Here is a 21091-nt window from a genome sequence, read left to right as displayed (position 1 = left end):
TTTTGCACATGTGAAATTGCAGATGGATACGAAGCACCAGTTTTCACCAAGGTGTCACACGTGATTTTTGAAGTACTAAAGTAAGATGACACAGTTACATCGGTTATTTGTCGGACGAAGACACAATTTTTCCTGTTTTTTTCTTGGTACACCACCACAGTGGAATCAAACTAAATCAAAGAATGAAGATGTGACTGAAGCAGTCACATGATCAGTAAACACTAGTGACCCAGTTCCAATGGGACCCAGACATGCCCATAACATAACATTGACCCTGCCATGTGTGATAGATGATGTGATATGAGATGTGTGATATGTTCATGAGCTGTTTCTCACCTTCTCCAATTTTTCCCTTCACATCATTCTGTTTTCACTTGTCCAAAGAGTTGTTTTGTCTGTTTGTTTTCGTTTTCTCAGAACTTTGCAGGCTCTTTAAGTTTACAGGGAAAGTCAAAGCTGACCTTCTAGTTTCAGAGTGCAACCAGTGGTTTGCACCTTGTTGTGTATTTAGATTCATAAAGGCATATCTTTATTCCAGTCAATGATACATCTATCTCCCTGAACGTGTTCTTAACTTGCTTAGATGTTGTGAAGTTTTTTTAGCCATAGAAATAATTCTGTCATCATACACTTTAATCCGGTGTTGCTCAGCTGGCCAATGCATTCCTTCTTTTTAACAATGGAACAGATTGAGTTGACTCCAGATCTCTTTGGACTTCATATTGAGAGATTTAGTGACAAGTGACAAATCAGCATTTGGAATCCAATCCAGATCTTTTATCTGCTAAATCATGGAATAAAAGAGGAACACATTGATTGAATTGACTGTTTGGTTTTAAAAAAGTGTCATTGTCCAACAAGTTTTATATATATATCACTATGAGCTGTCATTGTTTTTGTGTGCATGATTTTTTTATTGTACATAAAACAGACAGGTTTGTAAAAGTTGAAAAAAAAAAAAACTGATTCAAAGTTATCATAACAGACAGTCAAAGACATTCCTACACATGCATCATGTATAGAACAAGAAAAGGACAGAGACACTCGTAATCACACTTACATTGTTTTTAGGTTACAAAATAGCACTGCTCTTATATCTGCTGGGTATATAGTTTACAATATATTGATACCCTCCACTTCACATCCACAGAGTAAAGATTAAAAAAAAATACAATGATATACAGTAAGCAACAACTGACTCATCTCCCATGTTCATTACTGTAGCCCTCTGTCTTTAAAGCTGTACCTTAAAAGAAGGCTTCAGCCTTCACCATTCACTGGAGTGTTAAAGTGCAATATAGCAATATAGAAAGGTTAACACAATCAGAAAGAGCCACACAGATCAAAAAGAAATAGCACACCCTGGTTAAGCTACCAGTAATAAAGCAATGCTGGGTAAGGCTTTATTTTACAAGTCAAATACTTCTTAAGGATTTCTCTTTTTTGAAGAGGAAGGAAAAATGATTTGCAAACAATTATTGGGAAAATAGAGTTTTGATGATACTTGATGATTCATTTCAGGTAAGTTCAGAGATAATCACACTACAAGCAAGCATAAAACTAAACTACATATTATTTATATTACATGCATCATTAATGAAACTACTTTTATGTCAGTTTGTTGTTCAATGCTGTCTGAATTTGATTTTTAAAATGTGGCAGGTGGTGACAAAAGAAAATGTCTCTTTAAGGCAGGATAACTAATTTCTATTGACACTGACAACTTTCACATAAAGTTTAAGAGGAGCTTTATGTTTTCCCAAAAAATTGTTGCAATTACATTTTTTCTTTCCAGAAAACATGTTGGAAATTATTTAAATAAGTAATAAAGATAGTGCGTTAAACAATATTGAAGTTACAGTTAATGTTAGAGTGTTGTTTTCTTCATCAGGACACAAACTGTTATTAGATGAAATAAGCTGACATGTCTTCGGTGTTTTGGTTTCATTTATTCCTCAGAGAAAGTTGTTAGTAAAATGTTGTAAACAGACAAAACTGAGAGACATTCATCACACAGTTTAAGTTTCTCTGTAACAAAAAGGCCTTAAACTGTGGAAAACCTTGTTTTTATTTTTTATTTTTGAATTTGGCAACACAACCAAAGCCCAGCCATTTAGCACTGTAAATAAATGCACTTTGCTTTACTTTGCCATTGTACCAACTAAGCAAACAATTAGATGGAAGCCTTAGAGACATGATGATAGAAAAGAAAATCCAAGAGTTTAAAATATCAGAGGGTAAAACAAACAATTTTTGGGTATGCCTTTGTATTGTGCTGTTCGATTTTTAGCCTGAGCTCATGTAACATGAGGGGATTAAGGATCCCAGTAGGCTGAGATTTCAGCTGCTATGTCTCTAGTGAGAATCAGGTACTTTGTTAACCTTCATGTCCTCAACACAAAAGAAATGCAGTCTGTCAGATGATTTAAAAGTCTGATTTACTTTTATTATATAAGTGCTTATAAAAATGGAAATTTATGAAATCTTCCAGTTGAGCGAGGAAACTTAAAAACTGTCAAGCTTACACTTGAAGGTAACATATCAAAACTGCAGACACAACCTGAATATTTTAACTTTTTACTTTACGGACTCTTTTACTAGAGTGTAGTGTTCATAGCTATCAAATAAAGAATTACAATGTAAGCCTCCTGACACCAGTTATTTCTGAAACTTAGATATTTGCACATATTGTTAATGACTGAGCAAAGCAAGAATGAGTTTGATCATATGCCTTACATAATAGAGTCAGCTGCAGGAGCTCTTGGAAATGACTAAAGAGAGAACCACCAGTTAGAGCCCGATGGCTCCAGTGACTAAATCGGTGGGTTTGTGCTTCTTCAGTGTGCATGTCTGCAGGAATGTGAGAGGAAATGGAACTGAATGAGCTTTAAATTCGGCTATTTGTACATTTACGAGACCTTCTTTAAAAAGCAATGAATCTAAAAAAAAAAAAAAAACTCGATGAAAAAACAACAACAACAATAAATGTAATTGCATTAACAGTCAGCTTCCACTCTGGAGCCCATGCTGAGTTAGCTACATTCTTTTTTCAAAAACAGTCTTTTTAGAGTAGTGTTGAATTTGGGATAAGTTAAACAAGTTTATTGATAAAATGCTGAAAATAATTATTTCATAATCATAATAATAATTTCATAATTTTGACCACTTGGTGGCAGCAGAATCAAGTAAACACAACACAATAAACTTCAGCCTTGGTCTTCATCTGATCCCGATAGAATAATTTTTTGTGTCATTTGTTTGGCTCTGGGCAGGTAGTCTAGACTGAGGAGAGATTTTCTGAAAACAAATGATCCTCTGAGAGCAGTGAGAGCAAACCAACTGTAAGACAATGAGCTCAAACCATAGTCTGTATATAAATGATGGACACGACTGCTACGATGTAACCCGTTGGTTTGAGTCCTGTTTTGGAGCCTCGAGTCAGAAGTAAGAAATGGAGGAAAAAGAAAAGGAAAAGAGCTGACCGGCAACCCAACGATGCTGCACAACCCCAAGGGGTCATTTCCTCATAGACTTTTAAGCATTCCGAATTTCCCTTGCCCCCTGCTGGCCATTAGAAAGAATGCAGGTTTAAGGCACTGTCTTCACTTTCACAAATGGGGAGGTTTGTCCATTTTTTATATACAGACTGTGGCTGAAACTCATTGTAAAGTTTCACAACACTGAAGAGTTTAGGGTCTTCACTATAACAACATATTTTTTAATAATATAAAAGAATCTGTTATAGCTGCTATATTTTTGTATGTATTCATGGGTTTTAAAAAGCACTGAAGCTATGTTTTACCATAAGTTGTCACATGCCTTCTCAATAAAAAATATTTAGTTATATTAAATTCAGAACCATTCTTGTACATGTGCTTCCAAACTGTAGTAAGATAGCTGTCTTATTTTTAACATTTCCAAATGCTGTTTATTTCTTTGCACTTTTTTTGCAGATCTGTGCTAAAAAAAAAAAACCCGTGAGAAAGGTACATTGATGCTGTTTGTCAAAACTAGCCAGTTTAGTGTAAACTCACTCCAAGACTGTAAATGTTTCCATGCTGGTAACTGTTCATGCCAGGACAAAGAAAAAATGCTTGGGGCAGAGAATTCCTTGAATGAACCCGAGCCCTGCCTCATTTTTATTATCTAACACAGTCTGACATAACTCATTGCCCTGATGTTATTTATTAGGGTGGTAATCACAAAAAGATTTAGTGTAATTCCAGCCTGTCAGCCAAGGCAATTAACTTTAACGACAAATAACAATGGCTAATATGCAAAAGACAAGCTTGGCACAAAGACTTGTTGACATATTTATGTTGGCTGGTTTGTGTAGGTTTGTATAGGGAAGTGTGCACAGTGGGAGAAACTGGTAGTGACAACTGCTATAGCTACAGCTGTGTTTAGCAGCAGTGAGAACATGATCCCTTATTTCACATGTTGTGAATAATTAGCAGCAGTTTCAGCAGGGCAGAGGGTGACATCACTTCAAACTGCTTAGGACAAGCTATGATTGTCAAATGTGAGGACAGAAACATCTAGCTTGTGTTTGCTCATTTGTCTCTCCATGACAGGAATATTTAGTCGGTAAAGTCGAAGTTTTAAAAACTAAGATCCACAAAATAGTAACAAAAACAATTACACTTAGAAATTCTGAAATTACAGCTCGTGTGCCTTCATGTTTCAAATTCTTAATGTCATGCGACCACAACAGAGCTAACATTCAAGTCTGAAGCTGAAGAACTGCTGGTGGAAAGTCACACCAACTGTTGGAGAATCAGAAGAAAACCACTCAGGTGCTCTCCTAATGCGCTATGCAGGTGTACGCCATATCAGTACAACTTCTGGTTTTGTTGGCAGTGATCTTGTACCAGGAAGTCAAAGAATCCACTCGTATTTTTCTATTGATTAAAGCTGGAAAATGGTGTGCAGAAGGCCTTGCTTCTTCTTCGGCAGCAGGTTTGGTTTGTCTCACTCAGGACTGTGAAGGGCTCATACACCTCCAGAGTTACTGTATGTGTAGTTTGGATGCTAGGTTTCAGGACATGAAAAGACTGAATGTACAAAACGTTGGTCACCACATGGAGAGGGGTGTGACTAGCTGTCCTGGCATCAGGAAATGAGCGAGCTAAATATCCATAGATGCAGGGATGAATCCGTTTTTTTAGTCAAGTGAAGAAAGAACCAGATATTTTGTGCTGCTATCACTTGTATTGCTCATTTACATTCATCTTCAGCCAGGTCACTTCATCACTGGATAATCTCTGGGAGCACCCTGATCACCCAGTCCTGCTTTTTTCGTCCTTGTCCTATGAGTTTTGTGCTATTTGTCTCAGCTCTGATTGGCTCTGGACTTGGTGGCATCACATTCCTGCTCAGTGGATAGGTCTAATTCAGACATGCCTACCTCAATGCCCACGATGACTGAAGTGTCTGAATCACTGCTGAGTGGAGGCTGGTGCTCACCTGAAGGGCAGGAGAGCAAGTTGATACATTAACTGACACATCACAGGCAGTTGAGTCTTTAATACTTTTGGCTAATGTCACTGCCACTAAAACGTGTGGTAACTGATTTTTCAACCATTTTTTTAGAGCCAGCAGAAACATGTTATGAACACACTAACAAGGCACCTTTGAATGAATATAGAAAAGTTGCAATTCATGAGAAACATTACTATTTAGAGTGGCGCTTTGGGCATCTGTTATATGTAAGTCTTACTTTTACTTGCACTTTTCCAAAGGAGAGTAAAATCTGTGGCTCTTCAGCTGCAGCTAGTTCATTAATTGTGTCAGCTGTTTAGAAGCCAGCGGGAAATGCAAGTTTTAGATTACTCCTTCATTTTTGTCACATTGTTCCGTCTTGGCATCAGGCTGCCATCTGTTCAGTAACAACTTTGTTATGCAACTTGACAAGAACCCAAAGGGCTATACGCCAGGCTATAGTCCACCAAATTCTGGTTTGGCCGGGGTTTTGCTGGAGGCAGAGTGGGAGGAGATTAGGTGTGTGCATGAGGACATACACAAATGTCCCATAATGCCGTTCCAAATTAAATACAAGGGCAAAATGCATAGTGTGAAGGCTGCAGTTAGTTCACGCCTGACGCATCCCTAATTCTGGGGACAGACTGGCCAGGTTTTAATAACCTGTTGGGGCAGTGTGTGAGGATGCGTTCATGACCTTTATCAACGTGTAGCGTCTGCACTGCACTCACTCGTGACACGGAGTCATCCGATGGTGACTCTGGGGAGGAGTTACAACCCCATGGCAGAGTATATGGTAGTTAACACAGAACCTTCTTCCAGCCCAAAGTTACTCGCCAGGTGGCAAGGACCCTTTGTGGTAACATGGAAAGTGGGGGTCCTAGACCGTGAAGTGGTATGGTCAGACAGGGGAAGAACCACACAGATATATCACCTCAACCTCCTCAATGCATGGAAAGAGGCCGAAACCGCTTCTCTGGTGAGTCTGGCTAAGGAAAGAGATGAATTGGGCCCGGAGGTGCAAAATTCCACCATTTCCGCCCCCTTCCACTGTGATGACCATCTCACACAGGCCCAGAGAGCAGATTTGCTGCATTGCAACAGCGGTTTGCAGATGTTCTCGTGCCCGGCCGTACAAATCTCTAGAGCACCATTTTGAAACACGCCCTGGCATGACAGTGTATTCACAGCCCTAAAGGTTACCTGAGCATAAGAGACAAATTATTTAGAAAGAATTGGCTGAAATGCTGAAAATAGAAGTGATAGAAGACTCACACAGCGCCTGGTGTAGCCCCGTAGTTCTTGTGTTGAAGAAAGATGGCTCTATACATGGTTCTGTGTTGACTACCACAAGGCGAGGTGTCACAGTCTGATGCCTACCCAATGCCCCACGCTGATGAGGTCCCTGGACTGGAGAGGCACTGCTCACTTTTTCACAATGTTGGATTTAACCAAGTGCTACTGGGAGAATCCCTTGTTTGCAGAGTCCAAGGGAAAAACGGCCTTCTCCAGTCTGTACGGTTTGTACTGACAAGAGAAGGTGATAGGGGCATGTGATGGGGTGTGGTTTGTGGCTCAGCTGCATACCTTGGCTGTAACAAGTGGTTATTGGAGTTACTTTTGCCTTCCTGTCAACTCAAAGCAGTATGGACATTCTCCCGTGATATTTTCACCCAGAGAAGTACCACTCACTAGATATTTCAGTATCCTATTCTGAGCTCACTGGTTTGGCACCCGGACGGTCTTCTGCTACTGTTGTAGCCTATGTGCTCTTCTGCACACCTCACTTGTCATGAGTAGTTATTTGAGTTACTGTTTCCTTCCTGTCAGCTCAAACCAGTATGGCCATTCTTCTCTGACCTCTGACATCAACAAGGCATTTTCTCCCACAGAACTGGCAATCACTGGATATTTTCTCTTTTCAGGCCCATTCTCTGTAAATCCTGGAAATGTTTGTGTGGGAAAATCATCAGCAGGTCATCAGTTTCTGAAATATTAGCCCATCTCATGCCAACAACTATATAATGATTCCACATTCAAAGTCACTTAAATCCCCTTTCTCCCCCATTCTGATGCTTAGTACAGCAGGCTGTTTTGACCATGTCTATGCATAAGTGCACTAATAACTATAATATACTAATAATTAACTGCATTAATGAACAGTTGGTGTAACCCATAGATGTGTGTGATGTTACCAAAGAGGACTGAGCAACCTTCCTACCACCAACCTTGAAAAACTGCATGCAAGTGTACAGAAAACAACTGGTGCTGTCATACAGACAAATGATGCTCTCAAATGTCTTTTTTCCCTTCTATCCTGCTGAACTGTGGAGAGGGTTTCGAAGCAGAAAACGAAGCTGGGAATTTTAAAAGAATAGAATAGAATAGCCCGTCATTGTCATTGTACATGTATCATGAAATTGTGGACATGTACAGAGCGTTCCAACGTATGCTTCAGTGCTTATGTGATGGTTGAATGGCATCCGTGTCAGATACGTGAATGTGAAAAAGCAGATTATGAACTTTTGCTCAAGCTCTTGTTTCATGTTAAACAGAAACAGGTTTGTTCAGCAGCTAACAGTGTTTTCAGTCTTCATATAAGCATGTGAGCAATGCATTAAGACAGAAGTCCTATAGTCCAGAAATCAGGGTCGTTTTACCTGCACTAAATGGCTGACTGGAAAGAGCGACAGCTACATTACTAGTCCTGCTAATTACTCAGGGTAAAGAGCAACATGACTGGCACTTCATCACTGCCAACCCGCTACAGCAGAAATCCTGGCAGATCAGCTTGTTTATCCCGTGCTGACTGCCTGTCAGTGCCATCATCTGTTTATGCACTGGTGCACTAGCCGCAACATACGATTTATTGGGTCCGATTTACATTCTCATTGCACTCGACTACGATCTGTGCCTCTGGCAAACTGATATACTACCTCTCAATTAACCTGTTATGTGCAAGTAAACCTAAGCATTAGTCATAAACTTAAATCAGCAGGTTTATGATACTACGCATTGCAAGTAGGAAAAATTGTGAAACACTATTGGATTTATTATCATATAAAAAAAAGACTAACAGAACACCTTCTTTGTTTTTTCCTCAATTTAACATCTGCTTAAAAAAACATGCTGCTACAAAAAACCTTTAAACTCCCCACTCCCTGTTCTGGTAAAATGTAAAATAGTTTGGCTTCAGAGATCATGTTTGGAAAAACACATAAGAGCTTCTGCATGAACTCACACCCATAAACACACCCTGCAAAGTGCTAATAGCTTGCAGCTATTAGGCAACACTGGAGCCCTTAGGTAATTATATAACTTACAGAAATGCAATGAACGAAGGGTTTACGTGGGTTAGTTTGTGACTTTCTTGAGTTTTTCCACTTGTATTTCTCTTACATTCTGCTCACATTCTGTAACTTTTATCGGTGCTGTGCTATTGGAAACCGAATTTCCCGGAGGAACCCACCCGAGGGATTAATAAAGTTTTATCTAATCTAATCTAGACAGGAAGACTTTAACTGGGAAACACTGACCAAGTGGCTGCTGATCTCATGTATATTTAATTTTAAAACAATCAAACATGGATGCATTAAACGTCACAAAGCACAGGCTGTTGGAAAACAGATTTTCTTAATTGTGTTAAAGTAAGTGTGAATTAGCAATGGATTTCCCCAAGTCCTCAGCGTAATATATGTGCCTGGAGGAAGTACTCAGACATCAGTACTTTCGTATATTACATACACAAAAAAAACCCTAAGCCTCTCTAAGATGCTCTTTTTATACCCAATTGTGTAACTGACCTGTTGCCAAGTAACCTAATTAATTTCTCCTACAGCTGTTTCTTTTTATCACCACTTACTTTTCCATCCCTTTGTTGCCTCCATCCCAACTTTTTTCACATGTGTTGCTGCCATCAAATTTTAAATGAGCTACTATTTTTCTTAAAATATCAGTTTAGGGAAACCTTCGCATTGTTTTTATTTACATTTTACACAGAATCCCAACTTTTTCAGAATCAGGTTTGTACTGTCCACCACTGTTACAGGCTGCTATAAGTAAAAAATGTCTGTACGCACTGCTGGCAAAGATACGGCTCTCCCCCGCCTGAAGCGCTGACTCTGTCTCAGGATGGAGTGCCGGCAGGTCTATTCCTCTTTCTGCTGGATCCAGAACTACCGAGCTCTCGTTAACTGTGATTTCGCTCGCTCCACTAATGGGGTTGGTAGGCGGACCCCCGACAGACATCTCGTAGTCTGGAGGAACCTCATCCGAGCAGTCCGCGGTAAACTGGAACATATCAGAGGCATAACAATGTCTTTATCACTGTCAAAGCTTTATGTAAGGTTTGATTAGTTACATTATCACTTTATCATTATCACTGTGTGATAAAGCAAAACAACCCACTGGGATTCCCAGGGCTTTGAGGATGTTCATTTTGCACATGGGACACGTTCGGTGGTCTTGGAGCCACGGGTCTACACAGTGCTTATGGAAGAAATGTCTGACCAAACAAGACAGCAGTGCAAAAAGCATATATTACAGTACATGTGCTTTTTTCCCCCCACAGAAAATATATATATGTAAGGAATAAATAAAAGTTACCTGCATGGTAATATCCTCACAACATCATTAGGCTTATAACCTTCAATACAAACTGCACAGTTGTCAAAGTCTGACTCGGTTTCCTTAAACAAGACAGAAAATAAGAGGCCAATGAATTCTTTAAAAAATGATCTAATTCATGTCATGTAGTTCAAACATAAATAAGAAGACTTTTGTGGCTGTATGTGTACTTTTAGACTTGCTGTATAGTTAATAATACTGTAAGTTGATGTGAAATATACACAGAGTCTTACTGGGAACTTGAGTTACCTTGTCTCCTCTTTTAATGGTGCGTAGTTGAAGTTTACTCATGGCTTTTTTGGCAGCATCTCCCAAACGCCTCTGTATGAAAAAGACACAGATACAAAAAATTATTTATTAACAACATTTAAATATATATATCTGAACAATTCAGGAATCTAACTGGTCTTTTAAAACAAAGTAGGCTTGGTAAATAGTGTGTAATAGCTTACAATGACGAAAAGCTGATAAAGTTTCATCTTTCTTGATGAAATCAACTAAGATCAACCGTGCTGTTCCTCGTACTATGCGATGCTATCTCGTCAACATGGAACAACATCTCAGCGCCTTGTTAAAGGAAGAGTTTGGACCCCCTTTTGAAGGCAACAGGGTGTCCAAACCTGTACGAGCAAGGTGTACCCAATAAAACGGCAGGTGACCATGTGAAAAACACTTGGTGTTACTTGACTTGTTTGGTTGTCTGCTGTTGTATATCAATAAAACAGATTCAGAAAATGTTTCAGCCAATTATGTTGCTGCAAAGAGGCTAGACTAAAGATCTCAAAAGCAACCAGAAGATGTCACCAAGTAAACTGAATTTGAAATGTTTTCAAAACTCTCAGCAATAAAAATGACAAATGTGTGAATAAAGGAGTCATTAGTTAAAGTGCAGATATAGATAGACAGCATATAGATATATTCATCCATCTGTTAATGACCCCATTTCCACAATCTGCATGAAACAAAAACTCGATTCATTGAGTTGTATTATAATAACAGACAGTTGTGCTTTAACTGCTCCAAGTCTGTCTCACATTATGAATTGAAAGCAGATTTGTTCATTATGGCGGCTGTACTCTTTTTACAACATTAATCAGTATAATTCAAATTGAAAACACAAACAATAGTTGATGGTTCACTGGGCTGCCATGGTCATGTTCAGCCAGGTGTCAGGCTAATTTTGGATCTTTCCTTACGTTGACACTGGAGCAGGGCCATATGGGAAAATGCACCACACGGCTGCAACATCATCCCCGTCGGACAGACACACATCAGGCTACACACAGACATACCTGGTTGCGATCTCGTGCGCTAGCGTAGCGGAACCTCTGGATGTAGTAGAAGACGAGCCAGGCGAGGGAGATGATCATGAGGACGATGAAGGAGATGGAGACAAACACCACGGACGTTCTGCTCACGTACTTCTGCAGGTTGCGGGTTCCTATAGTGATCTGCAACATGATCACGATGCGCTGCTCGAGCAAGGCCACGATTTCACGGCCTTTACGCTCTGGGATCATGATGGCCACAACATCGCCTGTGTCTACACAACACGCAACACAGGAAGTACAAGTTGAGACATTCAGGAGATGAATCAGTGCTGCAAGTGAGGAAATAAAATAACTCTTAATCTTGTGCAAACTATTTTAAAATATTGATTTATTATTTTCTAACATGATGAGGATGACACTTTGATTATCTGGACATTTATGGGTTTTGGAATATTTGGAGAAAATTCCAAAACTTGATTTTAAACTAATTAAATAGTTAAGGATTATCTGATAATAAAAACACCTCTCTGTATTTAATCATTAGTTATTATTAATCTCTGGCTCTCTTCCACAGTTTGTCTTTGGCCTGTCTTCATCTGCTCACTCCCAAGTGGTCGCGGCAGATGGCCGCCCCGCTCTGAGCCTGGTTCTGTTGGAGGTTTCCTTCTATTAAAAGGGAGTTTTTCCTTCCCATTGTCACTGTCACTGTTTTCTTTGTACTATTATAGGGTCTTTACCTTACGATATAAAGCACCTTGAGGCAACTGTTGTTGGGAATTGGCTCTATTTAAATAAAACTGAACTGAACTGAAAATTTTTGTTTTGCTTTGTTTTTGTTTTCTTTGGGTTTTTTTTAAACAAACTTTAAGAAGTTTGTAGTTCAGTAAAAACAAGTGAAAGTACAGGATTTTATTATTTATCTGGTTGAAATCCATTTTAATATACTTGACTTTATTTTGAGTACAATTATTTTGTGCTATTTGTATATATTTAAATACAGTGCTTGTATAGCATTTATTTCATTGCTTAGTAAAATTAATTTAAATATCTAACAATAAATTATCAAGTGAAAAGGTTTTTTGATCACAATTTTATACTGACCTTGTTATGTGCATTAGGTTAAATTCTTATAACCTAATGCACATAACAAGGTCATAATAAAATAACGTGATAGTTAGAATTATTCTATTATATGTAAGAAACATACTGCCATATATGTAACTTTTTATATGTTGAAAATACACACTTTATACACACTTTTAAGAATCATAGTTTCTAGTTAAATCCTTAAGGTGACCTTGGTGGATGGAAGCCAGATATGATGGATTGTTAACATGACCCCACTCTACACCCCTACAAAGTTTTTTTTAGAATTCATTCAAAGCTTTTCGAGCTCTCATGAGAGAGTGATGACACACGCACGCAAACACCACCAAAATGTAACCTCCTTGGTGGAGGTAGGAATTCACAGGGCAAACAACAAATATTTCATTTTATGCAAAAAAGTTAGGCAAAACAGTATGCACCAATAGATTCAATGAAAGAAAACACAAAAGCAGATATTTGCATACAGCACATAGAGTAGGCTACAAATCATTAGACTACTTTATATTTTACTGAGAAAATTGCCAACCACAACCCGAGCATTTAAAAACGGTGCTTCAGAGCAGAGGAGGTGCTAAAACTCTGCCGGCTCAGACTGGTGTGTGCTACAGTAAAGAGGAATCTTGAGCAGGCTGCTGGGAGCTTAGACAGGACAGATGAACTAAAGCCTCACTCTCGGTGTCGGAGGCTTCCTGCCAGCAACCATCTGTTGATTTGCTTGTTGTGCACAATGAAGGATTATGTAATACAGACGCTCTGAGCATCTCTCATTAAGGGAGAGACTTTAAATTATACTTTGAGCTGCTTTTTTTTTTCTACAGTTTTCTTCTGTCTTTAAACTACTTGCCGTTCTTGTAAAACACTTAGTCACACGATTTTTATATACGAGAATGCAGTGATGCAGTGATTCGTGAAAGACTCCCAGGGAGAAAGGATATATTTACAATGTATGATTTTTATGGGTTTTAGTATCAGATGACATTGTGCTTTGTATAAGCCTCTTAACGCAACTACAATTAGACTAATTAACGGGGTGGCTGCTCAGCAGTGGTCGAGCAGCTCCTCCTGTTCACATGATCCTCGACCAAGATACTGAACAACAGAGTTTGAGTGTGTGCATGTTAGAAAAAAGGCATAGATCAAAATTGCTGTATGAATGTGTGCATGATTGGGTGAATGAGCTTGTAGTGGGAAGAGGTTTAGGTAGCCACCCTGAGTATAAAGGTCCTACATAAGTACCAGTCCATTTATAATTTTGAAGGCATGGAACATATTTATAAACTGGAAACTCATATACCGTAACATTGCTACATCATTCATCACTCTTAAGTACTTGTACTGAGTTGTACAGGGAATTACATTACATTTTAAAATTGTTGTAATGAACCATTTATGATTTTAATTACTACTTTAAGTCACAATTTTCTCATCTGAATCATGTTGAATATTGTGACATTGGGCCACTTTAGAACAGCCACTTAAAATAAACCCGTGCATGTGTTTGGATTGCAGGAGGAAGCCGGAGTACCCACAGAGAACCCACACAGACACAGGAAGCACATGCAAGACCCTGCCGCCCGGCCTTTTGAATGATCAATATTAAATACTACATAAAAAATATTTACCTAATTCCAGACTTAAAAGCAATCTTTTACAGACTCTGCAATGGGGACATTTGTATCTGTTGTGAAAATCCAGCATTAATCTGCCCTGTGTGATGAGGAAATGACACATCGGACAAAATGACTGTGGAAGTCTGGGGACACGCTCCCCATGGTGGGTCACACCTCGTATCTGTCACTAGAGAGAGTGGCTTTATTCACACTGCCATCCCAACAAGCATCTCAAATACACCGAGTAGTGTTTAAACATCACAAACGATGGCAATAATGACAGTGATGTAAATGCTATGAATCCATCACAAAGATAGCATGAGAGTAATAATAATAACTTCCAGTCAACAGCTTTTATATTTTACACGACAAAAGATTAAAGAGTCAAAGTTTTAGTGATTTATGTCAGGATCAGCAAAGTGAGTTTCAAGCAAAGAAGCTTAAAAAAAAACAAAAAAAACAGGAGAAGTTTTTTTTTTGTTTGTTTGTTTGATTTATCAGGATTCATCACTTAGCGTTTAAAGTGCATTGAAAGAACTGGGCATTATATTCATCATCCAACTGGCAGTGTCTTCAATATTAGCACAAACACAAACATTAGATGGCAGCTTTCTCATAATGAGCTTATTCGTGCTAGAGTTTCTAAAGCAAACAATACTTTAAAAAATGAGAGAGAAAACAAAAGCTGTTATTTGGACTGAAAACAGATGGTAATATCCGGCTGCACACGTCGTTATGTTCAGACTCTAAAGGCCACTTGCTGTCACACTTCTTTATCTGAGTCTCTCCCTATGACTTTTCTCACACTCATAAAAGTTTCACATAGGATGAAGACAGTTTTAAAGTTTTTAAACAGGAGTTTGAACTAAGCTTTACTTCCCCAATAATGTAAGGTAATTCTCTCTACCTGATAACATACGTAATGCTTCCTGTTTTGTACGCCTATTTTTCAATCTGTAACCTTAGAGACACACGCTCCCGGCGGATTTATGGTTTTATTAAGCATGACCATATGGTAGAGGGGAAAAAGTCACTGTGATACAACATTTGCCTTTGCAAACAGAAGATAAAACTGCACCACTTCTTGTTAAACGGTAAACAACTTGAGACATAAAACTGCCCAAATCTGTAGACCTTTAAACAACCGTGTACGAGCAGCTTAATCTTAATAGCTAACAGAAACGAGGAAAGGCATAACAGGGCAAGCAAGGTTTCCCTAAGCCTCGACACTTATCTCCTTCTTCTGCTCACAGTGACGCAGCGAGAGCAGATAAAAATAGCTGCTTCTAAAAACAGGAGGGCAATGTCGGAGACTGAGGCTGAACTAGTGAAAAGATCTGTGTCTTTCAGATCCACTTGGCCAAAATGTGGAAGCAAAGAGGGGATTAATACTGAATGGGGTTAATTTAGTTGGCACCAGCCTGTCCGGGCTGTGTGGTTAATGTCTTTAAAAGGATCTAAGTCTCCTGTAGACATCGCTGAGGCACTGATTACTATAGATTTACATCTTTATTAACAGCAGTGGACTGAAGGAAAACTAGCTGCGACACAAAGCAGAGGCTGTGGCTTTGACAGAAAACAACAGTTCCATTAAACATATCTAAGCCAAATTTTCAAACACACGGAGACAAAAAGAGTAAAATGACAAAATTATGTCATTTTGATGTGACAGCATATGGTAGCCCTCTGTCATAGTAACGCAACACATTTGCCAGCTTGGGATTGTTTCAGTAGCTAAGCTGCCAGAGCAGTGATGGCAAGATCTGACATGAGAGCACAGACTGTGAAGACTGAATCTGAATCAGCTATCAAAACTCACATTCTGTTTGTGGATGACGGCTACTGAGCAGGATATTGTGTTTTGCAACCATAATATATGTGGTCCCACTCTCTTACATTAGACAACTGGAAAAAGACAAGTTTGAAGCTCAAACCTATGTAACTCTGCACATATGAACCTATGAGATAATGAATGTTGGACATCTCGGAACGACTAGTTTGTTTTGTTTTTTCATGTGTGCCATGATCTGAATGGATGGAAATAACAGCAATAATTTGTGAGAAATCCTTGTTTATATAAATTAATAAGTTAATTTCTACATGGGTTATTCAGAAACCCAAATTATCTCTTTAAAGTTGAACAAAGCATGGAGACAAATCAGGCTTGAGAAGAAAGACTTAAACTGGATAATGCCATGCCAAGTTTCTGCCTCTTGCAGCTGTGGATTTTACAGCCCAGCTGTGTTGGCTCTGGTCTGCCCTTCTTTCTCTGGCAGCAGCTTCATTATCCATTCTACATATTAGGACCTGTTTCTTTGCCACAGCCCTCTCCATTACCTTCCTTCCTCTCTACCAGCTTTATCGCTGTACCTCTCCTGGCTGCCTTTTCTTTTCTCTTAAAGATGCCTTAGTTTATATTTATGTCATGGTTGGAAGCAGGGCACGAGTTAAAAATAGCTTGGTGCCTTTTATCTGATGCTGCAGGTAAGCCAGGTCTGCACACTGGAGTCTTTGTCAGAAACAGAGGAGGAGCAGAGGATGTTTAATGGTCATATACCATCAACACACAGGCTGACTGAAAAAAAGTAAAACCTTAAAACTTTGCTGTGGGAAAAAAGTCACATCTATGAAGCAGCAGTCCCATTTTGGTATCCAATGAGTTCTGGATCCCACTGTTTGGTAGCAGACTGATGGTGGTGGTTGGAGTGAACCAAAGCAGTAAAAAAGAAGAAGAAAAAAGTAGGGAAATAAAAAAGCAAAAACATTTTTTAAGGAGATGAAAAAGATCTGAGATGTAATAACAGTCTTGAGACACTAGCAGCGGTTTTGAAATTACATATTAATATAGATATAATATTAATTCACACAGCTTTAATTATCATCTCTATGCTCCTCTAGTCCATCCAGCCCAGGGTCCTACATCATACCTGGTACGACATAGTATGAGTCACACAACATGTGTGACAAAAGGAAACAAAACGCTCACAGATAAATTTCCTATCCTCTGCTATTTTAAATGTTCATTATCAGTAATTTGTAGGTTTATTTGCAAAACTTAAAAATAAAGTGACATGAGTAAGTCACGGGATGAGACATACAAGCCTCGTGAAACTTACACCAAACATGGCCTACAAGTAGTTTTTTTTACATCTCCTTTCTGTGTGGACTGATCAGTGTTTGTGACAGTGATTTGCATTTTTTGTTTGAACATCTGTTTCTGTACAGATCCTTTTGTCAAACGGCCTTCGGGCACCGTGTTGTCGTCTGCAGAACTACAGAAGAAGGGACCTGCAATGTGAGAAGAATAGCAGGAATTTTCCCTTTGACTTACATTATTGATTTTTAGGGATTGTGGGTAAAACTAAAGATCTATGACTCTCTTTCAATGTGACTGTGAGAGGTAGATTAAAAAACGAACAAAAAACAAACACTACAATTGTTCTACAAAGCTGTTAGCATGTAAATTATTCTGCATTGGGTGCTATTTAAACAACCCAGTTTGTCCAATTACCGTTAATCAACACGCCGCTTCTGGCAAAACAAAGAGGAAAGATCTGACTCTAAGAACACAAAGTGTTGTTTTCATGACATTTTTACACGGATTATGTCATCAAAATGTGATGGGTGTGTTATTTGATCATTTTGCATTTACTCGTTTTACTCTTTAAGTGCTGGCTTTGCATGTACTGACTGTGTTACCAGTCAAAAGATTGGGTTTGCTGTTCTTTAGCGTTACACTGAGGAGTAATTGTCAGACTATCCTTGTCTTACACTTTCTGAGAGGTAAAAACAAACCCAAACCAACATAGCTGGGATGCTGTGTAAAATGTAAATATAAAGAATGCAATGATTTGAAAATCTAACAAAACCATGTTTCAACCAGAACAAAACTTAAAAATAATGTAAAATGTTTAAACTTTTTAATTTCATGATGAACTTGAAGACTTTTTGAATATCTCATCATCTACAGTACTTAAGATCATCAAATGATTCTGAGAATCTGGAGAAATCTCAAACTCAAAATCAATGGATGCTCGTGATCTTTGGGCCCTCGGGCGGCAGGGCATCACAAACAGGCATGATTCTACTGTGGAAATCATTATGGGCTCAGAAACCCTTCCAGGAATCATCATTATTATCTGTGCACACAGTTCACCGTGCCATCTGCAAACACAAGTTAAACAACCTCTGTCATAGAAAGAAGCCATGCGTGAACATGATCCAGGAACACCGCCGTCTTCTGTGGACCAAAGATCGTTAAAAATGAACTGAGGCCAAGTGAAAAAACTGTTCTGTGGTCAGATGAATCAAAATTTGAAATTATTCTAGGAAAACATGAATGCCCCATCCTCTGGACTAAAGCGAAGAGGGACCATCTGGATTGTTATCAGCGTTCAGCTCAAAAGCATCTCTGATAGATAGTATGGGGCTGCATCAGTATGAAGCACATCTCTAAAAGTACCATGAGTGCTGAAAAGTACAAAAGGAGAAACTAAAATATACCAAAGCAGACCCAGGACTGTTGAACTGTTAGAATCCTATAACAGACAAGAATGGGACAACACTCATCGCCCAAAAGTCCAGTAGCTCGTCTCCTCAGATCCCAGATGTTTACCGACTGCTGTTAAAAGAAGAGGGGATACTGTACACACACACTGGTTTTTTTTCTCTTAAAACTGTAAATTTTCTCAAATTTTGTGTTTTCTGTGTTCTAAAAATGTGAATAAGCGATGGGTTTGACATTTACAAATCAATGCATTTTGTTTTTACTTCCAAAGCGTAACTAGTGCTTCTTCAGAACAGCAGAACCACTCAAAATCATCATTTGCAAAGATGGGCTTATTTTTCTTTTCCACAGTATTTCTTATTTATTTACAAAAAAAATGTGGGGAATAACTTTCAGCATATGTAAGGACATTAACCTTATTTAAAATACTGTTTTTATAGCTTTACTCCATCATCGTCTGCACTGGAAGCTGATTATTGCTTGTGTTTTATTTCTCAGCTAGAATTTGTAGTATGCTTTGAGGTAACCAAACACGATTTATCTGAGGAATAAAGTATCAAACAACGAGAAGAAGCAGAAGCTCAAATGGACAACCTGTGACCATCGTTCTCAAGCTCTTTGTGGCATGCAGCACTTTGGAAGCTGGAAAAGTTTCCCCTACACTTCCCACCATGTTTTTAATCAGCAGTTGACAATAAAAAACCCACAGACTCTATGCCCCACAGTCTGAAACCCACTAAGGTTCATTCTTTCATTTATGTATGCTTCTGTGGAGTAATAAAAAAGTATAGCAGAAGAATAAAACATACAGTATATATATTTATTCCAACCTAACAGTATTCCACTAATAACACATCTGGCGAATATATGGCCATATCTGATCGAGGAGCTCCTCAGGTGTAACACACTGATAACACAGTAGGCTTGATGTGATTGCAGTGAAGCAGAAGAGCTTGCAGGCTTCAGCAGCAGGGATGAAAGCCACTGATCTTGGATGGAGACTTAATAAGCAGAAGATTAGTTGCATGTGGGCTTTCAGGGCTCAGTAACACAGCCGGGACTATTTTGTAGTAGATTATCTGTTCTGCCTGAAGGAGTGTGGGACAGTGTCAGGGGAAAGAGTTGGCATGCTGTATCTTACCTGAGTGGGACATTGTTATGGTGTCGTTGGCGCTGGTGGAGCCCACGTTGTATATGACAACTGCAGAGGCGTTGTGGTTTGCGACATTACGGATTTTCTCCCGGTAAGTGCAATTCCCCGCAGCTACCAACGCCACCCAAGGGGTGTTTGGAGGGGGAGGAGGGAACCTGATGTTTGGGTCGCACCCCTGTCTGTCCTGCAGGAGGGCCGGCACCAGGACCAGACCTCTAGCTTCTTTCTTAGGGGAGTGCTCGCCATACCGACCGCACTCGGTTTTCTCCGTCCTCACCTGCGATGTGACGGGGTCCAGGTAGGTGATGTTGACGAAAGCTGTGTACCACTCCTCCTTCTCTGCAACCGTGAAGTCCAGGCACAGCAAGTGGACGAAGCAAAACGACACCAGCCACGTCGAGAGAGCCAGACTGCGGCAAGCTCGGATGAGGGACGGTGCCATTGTGCGGTGGCTGCTGCTCTTTTTTGGGAGGGAGGATGGATGGCGAGCTCCGTGTGTCCTCTTCCACCTCCTCCTCAATGCAGAGCTCGCATCAAACCCTCTTTTAGATGTTTTAGAAATGTATCAGACTCACATAACGACTAGGATGCCAGGCGGCAGCCCGAACAGGCCAAGTGTGGAAAGAGTTTGTCCACGGCACACCACCACCTGCAGGAGAAGGCGACTCTGTGTTGTTGTTCCCCGTCAGCTGTTTTCCTTCCTCGCCCAGGACTGGCTCGTGGCTCATCAGCACGTGCCCTGGGCGTGGACAAGATGCTGCTGACCGACCACGACGTCATGTGTTAAATCTACAACTGTTAGAAAGCAGGATATTATAGGGTCATCCTTCCATTGGAGAGAAATGTAGGCTTTAAAGATAGCAACATAAATAAATAAATAAATAAATAAATAAATAAATAAAAACAATCGAGCTTTTAGGTTATATTTTTCTTTTATATATTTAAGAAAAACAAAAAAAATAATCCATCAAAAAATGTCGAAGATTTTTGTAATGCTTTTTTTTTGTGCTATGCTTGGGACAGCCCTTTTACCAATGCTTGGAAACCTGAAAAAATAGATCTTAAATATCTAATATTGCACTGTGGGCTCTCTTCCACAGCCTGTCTTTTGTCCATTTTCTCTCACCTCACACCCAAACAGATCCCTTAGCCTCGTTCTGCCTAAGGTTTCTTCCTGTTAAAAGGGAGTTTTCTCTTCCCACTGTCACCAAATGCTTGCTCAAAGGTTCGATTGTTGGGGGTTCTCTGTATTATTGTAGGATCTTTTAACTTACAGTATGACGTGCCTTGAGGGGAGTTATGTTATGTTAATTTAATTAATTATTGCCCAACTTTT

The 21091-nt window shown here is 39.3% G+C and overlaps 1 protein-coding gene across 1 annotated transcript; it reads right to left on the bottom strand.

Moving 5' to 3' along the window:
- Positions 1-904: 904 nt before the first annotated feature.
- rnf150a (ring finger protein 150a) lies at positions 905-20576 on the bottom strand. Its single transcript, XM_003452253.4, has 7 exons — positions 19744-20576; positions 11400-11650; positions 10357-10428; positions 10087-10169; positions 9889-9985; positions 9561-9771; positions 905-5466 (listed from the first exon to the last, which is right to left on the bottom strand). Exons 1-7 carry the CDS (start codon positions 20195-20197, stop codon positions 5333-5335), a joined length of 1302 nt encoding a protein of 433 aa, XP_003452301.1. The 5' UTR covers positions 20198-20576; the 3' UTR covers positions 905-5332.
- Between the last annotated feature and the right edge of the window lie 515 nt (positions 20577-21091).

This window comes from Oreochromis niloticus, linkage group LG6, assembly GCF_001858045.2.
Source record: "Oreochromis niloticus isolate F11D_XX linkage group LG6, O_niloticus_UMD_NMBU, whole genome shotgun sequence".
Lineage (NCBI taxonomy): Eukaryota > Metazoa > Chordata > Actinopteri > Cichliformes > Cichlidae > Oreochromis > Oreochromis niloticus.
The sequence above is the reverse complement of the archived record's forward strand: the minus strand, read 5'-3'. Positions and strand labels throughout refer to the sequence as shown.

Excerpts from the sequence above, each read along its gene's own strand:
- rnf150a (XM_003452253.4), bottom strand. The coding sequence starts at position 20,197 with ATGGCACCGTCCCTCATCCGAGCTTGCCGCAGTCTGGCTCTCTCGACG. Across the intron at positions 11,651-19,743 it reads CATAACAATGTCCCACTCAG|ACACAGGCGATGTTGTGGCC; the intron begins GTAAGATACAGC and ends CGTGTTGTGTAG. Across the intron at positions 10,429-11,399 it reads GCGCACGAGATCGCAACCAG|AGGCGTTTGGGAGATGCTGC; the intron begins GTATGTCTGTGT and ends TTTTTCATACAG.